The sequence below is a fragment of the Pollicipes pollicipes genome, unplaced genomic scaffold (genome assembly GCF_011947565.3).
Source record: "Pollicipes pollicipes isolate AB1234 unplaced genomic scaffold, Ppol_2.1 Scaffold_4002;HRSCAF=4701_pilon_pilon_pilon, whole genome shotgun sequence".
NCBI lineage: Eukaryota > Metazoa > Arthropoda > Thecostraca > Pollicipedomorpha > Pollicipedidae > Pollicipes > Pollicipes pollicipes.
The window spans coordinates 42,981,466-42,993,736 of NW_023596420.1; the positions used below are offsets into that span (position 1 = coordinate 42,981,466).

A 12,271-nucleotide genomic window follows, 5' to 3' on the forward strand; every position below is an offset into this window, starting at 1 on the left:
TGTGTGTGTGTGTGTGTGTGTGTGTGTGTGTGTGTGTGTGTCATTGGTACTTCACGACGCACTTAGCTGCTGAGGCTATATGGCGTCGCCTGCCTCTCACCCTGGCAGGAAGGGCGGGCACCGCAGGGAATCGAACCCCGTACCTCAGGTTTCTCAGACGCGCAGTATTTAACGCAGACAGTGCCGACTGCTGCCTCAGTCCTACTCACTCGATCTTCTCGCTAAATCATTACCTGCAAGCGTCCCTTGTCGCTTTCTCTGTGGTTACCCTCGCCGTGCTTTTTTCACACACGGGTTTTCTACAGTCGTCATTCGAGGGAAAATACCTTGCTCATATACACTGCTTATATATATATATATATATATATATATATATATATATATATATGTATATATATATATATATATATATATATATATATCTATCTATCTATCTATATATATATACATATATATATATGTATATATATATATATATATATATATATATATATATATATATATATATATATAAATACGTGTTTTCCCCCTTAACAACCCTGAGTATCAAAAGATGACCAGAAACATTTCTTTACAAAACATTTTTCACCACCGGTAGGCGATAAAAACTGGGATGCAATAGCAGCGGCTTGCATAACCATACTACGGAAGCCAGGGCAAAAACACTGTGCTCTGACGGAGATACGTGCATAAAAAAACCTAAAAAGATTAGTGGCGGCAGAGCTTTGCACCCGGGTCCCGGACCGTCAGCGCCATCCTGCCTGGATGCTTCATTACCATGTAATGAGTCCGGGCTGGGGTAAACATCGTGCGCATCGACCACAAACACATGCACTCGGATAGGCACGCGCGCGCACCCATAAAGTCCGAAAGTAATCGTGAAACGACCCACCAGAGCTCAGGTCATATCTCAGCACACCAAAACTGGCCAGAGATGGAAAACGAAATGACACGGTTGCATATTACGAAATACAAATTGTCAGCACGTGCCAAATGTAGTCATGAGCGTCCCAAGGCCCATTCCAGGAGCGCTACGAGGCACCGCGGGCTCCTGCCAGCTCCCCGTCCTCCTGAGCTCACTGGACCGGCATGCAAACCAGACTGCAGCCACGCTGTTGCTGCGGCGGGGGCGGGCGCCCCGCTGTGTCAAGCCCGATATAGCCGACACAGCCGCGGCGCGCGGAGGTGCGCCAGCCACAGCCAGCATCAGCGCCCCCTGGCGACACCGCCTGCCAGCCCAACCCGGTCCCGGCCGTCAGCACCACGTCCGAGCGGCTCTCCCGGTCCGAGACGTTGGCGCCAGGTCTTCGGTCATCGATTTCTGACGAACGGCGGCGGTATGCTTCGTTGGGCCCCAGCGGAACGGCACGGAGGCGCACGTTTGGCAAGCTGCTACCAGGTGTCAGCACTTAATTAATCGGCTCCCGGACGGCCGTTTGACAAGCGAAACTCCCCGTCCGCTCGGACAGGTGAGCTTGCAATCATTAAGACGGCTCATGGCAAAGTGGCGCTGCAAAACTTGCAACACTTGCAACATTCGACCGGCGGAGCCCATGTAATCAACGGCGGTAATGGCCAGAACGCGGTGATGACGAGGGTACCTCGCCGTCACTGGCAGAGGCTCAAAGCCATCGTTGATGCCACCTGACACCCAGCTGGCATCAGAGGGCATGTGAAGACCCATGGGCGCGGCTGAGGCAAGGTGCAGCCCACATGGCAGCCATGGCAAAATCTGACATGAAAGGAAGAATGTGAGGGTCTGCAAACCACAGATGAAACGACATTGGAAGGACATTTGCATATGTAGTGAGTTCAAAGGGTTCATTATAACCTATGTCAGGCGTTTCCAAATCACGTTAACATGCACAGCTTCGACTTCAGCGTTTTAACTACTTTGCAGGCATTTTCAGCGTGCCCTTTGAGCTTTAAAGCCACCCAGGCCATGCTTTAACAAGCTCCTGGCGGTTTGCTGTAGTGCAGTGCTTTTCTCAACTCTTTGAATCATCACCTTCACCGTAATTCGCACATGCTTTATAGCAAGCCTGTTTTGCAAAAAAACCGACGTGGACTCTCGGTTGCTTTGATTCAATTGGCCGAAAAGGGCAAGTTTCCACACACCACATGAAGCACCACCATTCCACCATCACGATCATCACCTTCGCTAAAAAGAGCTCTCACGTTAAATACGCTCAGCGGAACGTCTTCGGGAAGAACAGGAGACAGGAGTCCCATCACGTGTTCTAAATACCCAAAACTAAACCAATGTCGCCCAGCGCATGCCGACGTCAGCCGCGCAAGACACGAAACCTCCAACACTGCCCCTGCATACCTTAGAGACGTCCGAAATGTCAGTGAGGTTCTCGCGAGCCCCACTAATCATGCTAAAAGGGGCTGTCAGCACCCGGTGCCTACACACGTCGGCCAGCCGCGCGGCGCCGCCGCCCTCGGCCGCCTCGCTCCCAGCACCCTCCCTGCCGCCGCCGCCGCGCCGCACTCACTTGACCAGGGTGAGGTTCTGGCGGGGGATCTCGCGCAGGTCCTTGACGGTGCAGGGCAGGGCGCCGCCGAACTCGTAGTTGGGGTTGTACTCGGTCAGGATGTCGCCGGCCGAGCCGCGCAGTCTGTTGAGCTGCAGCCCGCCGCCGGCGTCCCGCCGTCGGCCCAGCACCTTCCGCCGCTGGTACATGTTGTCTGTGGGCACGGGCGGGCGCCGGTCCGAGCGTGGTCCGCGAGCTGTGCGCGCTGGCCCCGTGCAGCGGTGTGGCACACGTGTGGACGTGGTGGGGGTGAGGTGGGCGAGGCATGTGGGTGAGTCCGCCGACATGATGGGCTGACTGCACTCGCATGTGAACTTCTGATTGGATGAATTTACAAAAACTGTATGCAGTCACTGTTAACATGTACCTTACACATGGGCGTATGCAGACACTGTCAACTTGTCCGAAAACAAGATTCTTTCCAGGAGACATGGGCACAACCATGCGAGGGCCACCGCCCCCCCCCCCCCATCCGCACGCGCACGAACACGCACGAACACGCACGCACGCACGCACGCACGCACGCCCACTTGGGCCCGCTTTGGCTTCATTTTCCACCACAGATGGCTTCTGTCAAAACGTGAAAAACCAGCGTGGAGCGGTCTCATTGATGTCCCCACGCCATTGAGATAGCCATGACTCCGCCGCTGCAGATCATCTCATTCCTGGCATTGTTCATCAGCCCCGAGCAGAACTTCCGGCCCTCTGTGTCTAAGCCTAATAAGCTCAGCCTGCTGCACACTTTGTAGGGACGCGCTCTGACTCAGGATTTGGCGGGCGGTACTGCAGCTTAAGCCAATCTCTTGTGAGAGGCGGCAGAGTGACGTCCGGGGTAGCTGTCCGATCAGCTGGACAGATCTTTGAATGCTCAAAGGATTTCTGATGTTCTTTGGACCTGAATTCCTCCGTGGTCCTAAAGGATTCCTTTCGACTGGACCTCCCTGCAATCTGTAATAGTCGGCCCCTGAATGGCGCCGCTATCGTGTTAAGAGACGTTTTAAATGACGCTGGGATGTAATAACGGATTTCGTTGCAAAGTCTGTCCCAGGGGCAAAGTTTCGCCAAATGAGTTGGGGCGGGGGCGGGGAGGGGCTGAGAAGTGCAAAATGAAGACGCGTACCCCGAAATACGTAGAAAGCATGTTTTTTTTTAGGAACTTAGCAAACCCCCTTTACATGGGCATGGGAAGAGCCCAAGTTGGGTGGGGCTTAAGTACCCGACCGATTGAGAGACTAAGCCGTTCGTCTGCCCCGACAGTTCAGCTGGTTGCAGCACCGTCCTGCCAAGTCGTCAGAAGCACATCCTGGTATGGACAAACTCGCTCCTGGATAAAACACACAAATTAACCAACAAGGTCGCGGAACAAGACGGGGATCGTGGAGAACGTCACACATTGCGCCAAGAAAATAAACCGTTTAGTACGTACTTGCATCTATATCTGATAATACGCCTATGCAGTACAGAAAAATGCCTTTCAAAACTTAATATTTATGAACGCATGCCCAACAAATACGATTGTTTACACCTATGATAGAACGTTTATTTCAAATGTGCTGCTCGCAGGGTGAGTCTTGCTGAAGTCGGTTGTTGTAGTAAGCAATGATTAGGGATTTGTCTGTTAACTTACGACTGACGCCCTGTGAAGTCCGGGTCTTCCGGACTTCAATAAGACAATGATAATTATTGCCCAAATTACATCTAAATAAGACAAGACAGGGTTCGACGTGGAGCCGATAATAAAGTTGGATGGGGAGTTCATGAAAGGTCAGATGTAGAACCTGAAACAAGGTTGAAAGTGAAGACCATAACAAGGTTGGTGGGGAGCCCTTTTAACTAAATATCAACGGCTAAGTCGATCAGGTCTATTTTCCAACGAAACATTGATCAGAACCGCAGTTCTTGCGACATTCATAAATTTTCCCGGAATGGCGAAACTAAAAGAAAACGGATGGCGTCTTTGGACCACTCCGGGCTACATTGTACTCTTACCAAGCTGTCTGACACATAACCAATGTGATGTAGCGCGTGAAAAACGAGTAGGCGTCTTCAACACCGGCATGCATTTACAGCGTAAGGCCTTTCAGTCAGCAATTTATAGCCTGTCATTCGCTAACTGGTAATGGTGGAACGTCAGCGAACATTCAATACGAGCGGGGCCGAGAGCAAGAGAAGCGGAATTGGACAGCAATACATTTTCACTACAAGAAACCCAGCCCCGCCGCCATGCTGTCTAGATTTCAGCTCATAACTACCGATCGTGGCCGTCTACCGTGTTCAGCGACGCGAAACGCAATTCTTCAACGGCTTGATATAAAACGTTTGTGGAACTTTGTCCGTGCCGATCGCTCAGTTGGTGAAAGAGCCTGCCTTCCGATTCGACCGCCCGTGGCGGGGTGGGTTCGAGTCGCTTTGGGCGCTCACCATTTGCCCTTGACAAGTATGGTCTGCGACCGGTGGCAGCGGACGAGCGAAAGGTCACGTGACAGAAGGCAGGGCACGCCGTGCCGAGCATAGCGGCTCGTTGAACTTTCACCACCAAATTCTGCCGATAACCTGGAATTACGTGATCGGATGGCAGCGATGAGGGCTTACACAACAAGCATTGTTTAGCATGAGCTCTGATCCCAGAAATCCATGCGTTCGAAATGTTCGGACAATATCTTTAGAGAAAAGCAAATGGCTTACATATTTGCATGCAACCTGCTCATTTAGGTAAGATTTGCTCGCGACATTTCAATTTGAGCTATGCATTTATATTCTATCAACTTTATCAACTTTATCAACTTTAACAACTTTTTAACAACTTTATCCGTTTTATATTCTATGAACACGGGGGACGTATAATTCGGCACCCGCCAAAAAAGCTAGACAACATGGGTCCAGCCGGACCAGATGTCGGCGACGGCGTCGCAGCAATACGAAACTAACACCATTTGTGAGATAAGAGAACACAGTCATCAAGGCAAAAGCGTGGATCGACGCGTGCAACCAGAGCACATAAGGACCTGAAATCAAATGCACCGCGTGTGCGAACGTATCGTATACAAAGAGCGAGGCTGCCTCAGCCATGCCCAAGCCATAGGTTTCCAACAAGTCCACCGGGAAACGGTCAACGCCACCTTTTCCGGAAACGCTGTCAGATGCGGGCACGCCCAGGCCGAGATTGAGCCGAGCGAACTACGCTTGCGCCTGGTCCAGCTATCACGACCAATATACACACAGAAATGTTTCCATTTTTCACATTACCTAGAGCTTTGGGCTGTACCAAATGGTCTTGAGCGTGTAGGATCGGAGTCAGCTACGCCACGAAAGCCAAGCATTCACATTAGTCAGAAACAGCTGCGTCACGAAATGTCTTTCCTGTAGGCCAAGTAATCTTGCTTAAAGCAATGCCATTTGCAAATTAGTGCGTGAGCATTCAACGGCAGTGCTCGCCGGCCCAAGAACAGAGGTATTCCAGTGCACTGATCAGACCCACGCGTGTCACCATCAACATGTTGACGACACCGTCGGCTATTCTCCCCTCGCTCAACCCACGCCGCAAAGGACATTTCAGTGGTTCCTGATTGGCTTGCATTAATGTATCTCGGGGCCACCAGCGGCTTGCCCAGAAAACCTGAAGTTACACTGCCCAGGCGTTCACTACACAGCAGTGAACCTGAATCCGGCAGCAGACATAGAGTGTCTCCGATCAACCGGCACATCAAGCTCGGACAGCGTGGCGGGGAGCGCTGTCTCGTCAATCAACGTCCTAGAGGCAGTGAGCAATGGCACCGCCAGTCGCCTCGCCGTCCGTCCGGCCGGCAGTTCGACAGCACTTCTCCCACACGTTCAGCCTGCGCCGCCAACCTCGACCGGGGCACGCCACCGGCGCCAACCGCAGTCCGCAGGCCCCCGGCGACCCCTCAGCCCACCGCTGTCGTCAACCGGGGCACGCCACCGACGCCGACTGCAGACCCCTCGCGACTCTCTCAGCCTGCCGCCGTCTTCGACCGGGGCGAACCGCCGGCACTGACCTCCGGCGACCATATCAACCGGCCGCGGCCAGCGAGCAGGCCTGCCAGTGTCAGGGGCTGCTACGAGCCGACTCGGCGCGGCCCGACGGAGCGGCCGGGCGGCGGCGGCCTCCAGCGCCGAGGCCAGGTCACCGTCCGACAGCTCGCCGCCAGGGTCGCGCAGCCGCGCTCGATCGCGGACCGCGGAATCTCGGGACCGCCTCGGCGCGAGGCGGCCGGCCGTCTCTGGGGCCTCGGCCGGGCCTCAGTCCCCGTCTCGGGGATGGGCCGACGGCTGCCGGCGCTCAGGCTGCGCTCTCGTGACAGACAGCGTGCGGGGGTCAGGAGGTGCCCCACCGGCCTGCCGACGTCGCTGCGGCGCCGGTCTAGGCTGCTCCTCCAGGAGGGCGAGGTGGTTTTCACGCCAGGTGACCAGGTCGATCTGAGCGCGGCACAGGCGATGCTCATCGGTCCGTGTCAGCCGACCTCCTGGGCGTGCCAGCTGGCTGGTATTGACCTCCCTGGACGCCGCCTGGGCGGCGACCCCTGCCGCAGACATGGCTCGTCCCAAATGGATGAAAGGCCTCCTAGGTCTGCAGTCTGCCACGGAGACGGCACAGAAGCCGCCGAGCTTCACGCTGCTGGAAATGTCAAGGCGCGGCGTTTTTAATGATGAACAGAATCAAGTCGCCGTCAGCGGTTCTTTCGGTGCGATACCTTGCCACGATGGACAGAAAGCAGCGATAGGAACCCCGCCTTATTCTGCGGTCAGTGCCTGACCATGGAACGCCTGTACAAAAGTTAATCACGATCTTCACTTGGAAGTCCGCGGAGATTCAACGCACGCAAATGCGGCGCATAACACCACAGCGCGCACGGCGAAGCTTTGTACCCCTTGGAGAAAACCTTCTCCCGCCCAATATTTGTCTCAGTCTCGCCATACCGTAATAGAAAAGGAGCAACACAAAATAATCCGACCGAAATAAACAAGGAGCAACACCAAATTTAGCAGGAAAACCTGCATCTCGTGAGGTGATCAGATCGTGATGGCGCTTCTCGGAGCATCGCTGCTCGCTGCCCCAAGTTACTGCATCGGGGCAGCCTCGGCGACTTCGATTCCACCCCACCCTGGCCGCTCAGCGGCCCGGCGACTGCCATTCATCCGCTAATGCGGCAATTCGCCATCATTTGCCGTGCGGCCGTTCAGCGCCCGGACCGACTGACTGCGTGCTGCGACATGGCGGCGGCGCGGCTGACGAGAGCTTCACGCGTCTGCGTATGGCAGGCACGTGGCTGCGAGAGCGGTGAGAGCGGACGGGGACGGTGCGGCATGCCCTTGGAGAGTAATGAGGGATGGGGACAGTGCGGGTGAGATGAGCGGTATCAAGGGACGGGATGGCGACAGCTATGGATAATCATGGAGGATGGGCAGCGACCGCAGCAATGGATAAGGCTGACAGCACAGCATGACAAGATAACGGAGATGGACGCCGAATAGGGTGGCATCCACAAAGGCGGGCCAATGGGAACGGCATGGGCCGGAGGTGTGGGGGTCCGACTCTGCGGTCCGACGGTCCAGCGGGGCCTCTGCGACCCGACGGTCCAGCGGGGCCTCTGCGCCCCGACGGTCCAGCGGGGCCTCCGCGGTCCGACGGTCCAGCGGGGCCTCCGCGGTCCGACGGTCCGGCGGGGCCTCTGCGGCCCTACTGCAGCCCAGCCGGTCACGCACCGTCCGCTGGGAGCGATCCGTTTCCCCGCGACATCCGGCCGATGCCTCACCGCACCTAATGGCCCCTCCCCTGCCCCGGCCGTCCCAGCGGCGGCCGGGCGCGAGCCTGGCCACGGCTGGCGGTGTCGGGGCTCTCTCGACCGACGCACGCGCCAGCCACTGGCGGAGCTTCAGCGACGGCGGACCGGAGTCCGTACATGCCGCATATGAGATCGCTTCACAAGCGGGCTGTTGCCAAGCAAAAAGCTTACCGCAGTTGTGATAGAACTGTGCTGGATTTGTCAGTGCATTCCCCGTAACTATTCGGGTCGCATGCCATGGTGTTGGTGTGGGGGTTATCAATCATTGCTATCAATACAGTTGTCAAGTTATCAAGCTGAAGAAGTGACAAACTTATGTCAGTAGCACATGCAGAACTATACCCACAGTGGCAAAGCAGGGTGGGGGTAGAACAAATGTTGACAACTAGCTGAGCGAATCAAAACGTTTTGCTGGAGCATTTCCAGCTGTTGGAGACACGGCCCAACGTCTGCGTACCACTGGCCGGCAGTTGGCTCACGTTGCGAATATGTGGCGCCACCTGGCTTCCAGAGCACTCCGCCTTCATCATGCTGCCCTTCCAGAGCACTCCGCCTTCATCATGCTGCCCTTCCAGAGCACTCCGCCTTCATCATGCTACCCTTGTTCAGAGGGATGAGTTGTTCGTTCCTCAGAGTTCAATGGCAGCTAATGTTCAGTGTTATAGTACCCCGCGCTCTGAAGGATGGAGCCGCGATGTTCCCACCCTGATCACGGTGGCAGTGACATGGGCAAGCCTCGGGTACTGACCGACATCATATTGTCGATGTAGGTGACAGTGAGATCGTCGGTAAGGTGGCTACCAAATTCCGTTCATTCAATTCAAGGAAACCAGGGCCACCTCATAAAATGTTTCGTCGGTTTCCCGTCACAATGATTGCTCCGTTTTCGACTGCCAGGCTCACTGAAACGTCGACCAAAATAGATTCTCCATCACACCATCAATATATTTAATCATACCCTTCAGTGACCATTGACGTGGGAAGTAAGAAAGTCATTGTGACGGAAAACTGATGGCATCAGCTTCTGAACTCTCTCCAGATTGATTGAATCTGGCGCGCTATATCTAATTTTCCCAGTCTTCGTAAACATTGCCGAAAGTTCGTCTCTCTGTTAACATATCCCAATTCCTATTGTATTATCACACAAAGCGTCATTATTCTAGTTGAAATTAGCTTTCTTTTCCCAAATACGATTTGATGCAACCAAAGGCAAAAATCTTCCCCTCACAACGTAGGGGATATAAATATCATTTCTGGGTCCATTCTTTCCATGCAATGTCAGCAGCCCTAACGTTAAGTTCTGAGACTTCGGGAATTCAGCTGAATCCTTAAGTAACAGTTAGTTACACCAATGAATGTCGCTATTTGATATGTGGTGCCTGCTTAACATCATTAAACCGGGCTCATTTGAACCAAAAACGCCGGCACAGAATGGCCCATGGCGTGCCTTTTTAAAAAAGAGTGAATACGAGCCTTCCAAATGGATGGATTCCTGCAATCAGAGCTCACGCTGAGCAGTACGTGCTGTTGAGCCATGCCCTGCCATCTGAACGCGCAATTTCGTGTCAACGGCAGAGTTTTGTGGCGAAAGCCTAATGTGCCGCAATGCTCGCCGCAGTCCGTCCTATCTTCTAAGGCCATCTGACCTTTATCGCGGCCGCTGCCACCGGCCGCAGGCCATATCTGTAAAGGGCAAACAGCAAGCGCCTAAAGCGACTGGAACTCACCCCGCCACGGGTGGGTGAATCGGAAGACAGGCGCTCCAACCAGCTGAGCCATCGGCACGGACTAAGCTCTGAGGCGCTGCCACACCCGACGGCGTTCCCACGCGGCCGGCCGAGAGTCAGTCGTGTCTGAGCCGTCGACGAATACAAAAGCCCGCGTTTGCACACAGCCGTTTCCGTGGCACGGTTCCTCGAACCAGCAGTGGCCTGCGCAGCATGGCGCAGCCGACCGCACTTTCCACCGCCGTGGACTCGGACGCGCTGGCCGAGACCTTCTCCCGCCTGACGGACTTGACGCAAGACCAGGCTCGGGCCTCGGTGCACCGCCAGCCGCGTCTTCTGGCTCGGGCCTCGGTGCACCACGAGCCGCGTCTTCTGGCTCGGGCCTCGGTGCACCAAGGGCCGCGTCTTCTGGCTTGGGCCTCGGTGCACCACGAGCCGCGTCTTCTGGCTCCGGCCTCGGTGCACCACGAGCCGCGTCTTCTGGCTCGGGCCTCGGTGCACCACGAGCCGCGTCTTCTGGCTCGGGCCTCGGTGCACCACGAGCCGCGTCTTCTGGCTCCGGCCCCGGTGCACCGCGAGCCGCGTCTTCCGGCGCTGATCGAAGCGGCTTCCTGGGCCCGACATCACGGTCTCCGGTCGTCCTTCCCGCAGCACAGGCGCCCAGGACGCGGTGGCGACGCCTGCTCCCAGGCCGATGCAACGCGCCAGCCTGCGCGGGTCCGAGGACGCCTTGTACACGCTCTCGAGGGACGCTGCGTGCAAGAGCACCGCCACGGTGCCCGTTGGTCAGACCTTGGGCAGCTCGAGTGACGGCATGAGTTGCCCTGCTCAGCCGAGTGCCACCAGAGCTCACGTTACCTGGCCATGCCCTGCTACAGGCTGCGTTGCATGGCCATAGCATACAACAGGTCGCGTCGCCTGGCCATACCCCGCCAGAGACCGCGCCGCCAGAGGAAGCCGCGTCGCTGGAGGAGGCCACGCCGACCCCCCCCCCCCCCCGCCCCATCCGCGCACTATTCGTGTAGCAGACAACTCGGCCGACCGCTGATCGCCGTTCCTGTCGCCGCCGTCGCACTCGGTACTCCGCCGCCACGACAGGTGCTCTCACCGCCCTGCTGGTCTTCACCGCGCTGGCCCTGATCCCGCTGTATCGTGCGTGTCGCCATCCGCTGCGCTCGGCGGTACCTTCTCACCGCCGCGCTTCCGCACCTGACTGGCAGCGAGACGTGGGCGGCTGTGGGGGTCGCACGCGTGACTTTCTCGGGAAGCTCCCCAGTGTCCACACCTCACGGCGCCACGTTTTCTTCGTCTTCGCTTCGAAAGCCGTTCCGCGCATTGCTCCCTGCGTGCGCCCCACCTAGGCAGAGTTTGGAAATCAACTTAAAGGGAGATGACCTGTGGCGCCTGACAAACGCGAGAAGACCGGGCTCATTTGAACCAGGCACGCCGGCACCGAATGGCCCGTTGCATGCCTTGAGGCGCCGCGACACCCGACGGCGTTCCCACGCGGCCGGCCGGAAGTCAGTCGTGTCTGAGTCGTCGACGAATATAGAGACACCCGTTTACACACAGCCGCTTCCGTAGCGTGGTTTCCTGAACCAGTAATGGCTCCTGCATCCCTGTTGTAGTTAAAAGCGCGCGCGATGGCTTTGACACGCGGGTGGCTGGTTGGATGCCCTTCGCTCGGGCGGGCGTCAATTTGACCCTCCGATATCTCAAAAACTAAGACAGCTGGAGACACCAAATTCACAGGCTGGGTAAGCCTGTATGTGAACTCAATTGTGGACAAATTTGAGGCTCCTAGGTCATGCTCTTGGAGTCAAATAAGGTTAAACAAAGTCGAACTCCAGATCTGCGTCTGAAGTGCAACCAGATCTCCTCATGCACGCCGTAAAGCTCAACAACTGTTCTAAGCAAAATGTAAATGGTGTTCAGTTAAGTTCAGCGACATTATTTCACCTTCATGAGGTTAAGGTGACCACATGCCTAAGAAATTGCCCCACTTTTGCCATTGAAATAAGGGTCAGAGATCATGCTCGGTGGTATGTTCCTAAAAACAAACCAATGACTCAAGTCATTTTAGTTTCGTGACCTACTCTGACCTTTACAACGTCCATTGAACACATTTGTTACGGCCACTGTGAATAATAAATTCGAAATGAGCGCCAGAAACTACCTGTAATCTAAGCTCTAGCGTAAAAGA

General features: G+C 55.6%; 1 protein-coding gene across 1 annotated transcript in view; it reads right to left on the reverse strand.

Moving 5' to 3' along the window:
- LOC119094532 (ALK tyrosine kinase receptor) overlaps positions 1-12,271 on the reverse strand; it is a 69,339-nt gene that overhangs the window by 29,584 nt on the left and 27,484 nt on the right. Inside the window, exon 4 of the mRNA XM_037217591.1 lies at positions 2,499-2,691. Within this exon, the coding sequence (XP_037073486.1) occupies positions 2,499-2,691 (193 nt within the window). The remainder of the gene's footprint in view (positions 1-2,498; positions 2,692-12,271) is intronic.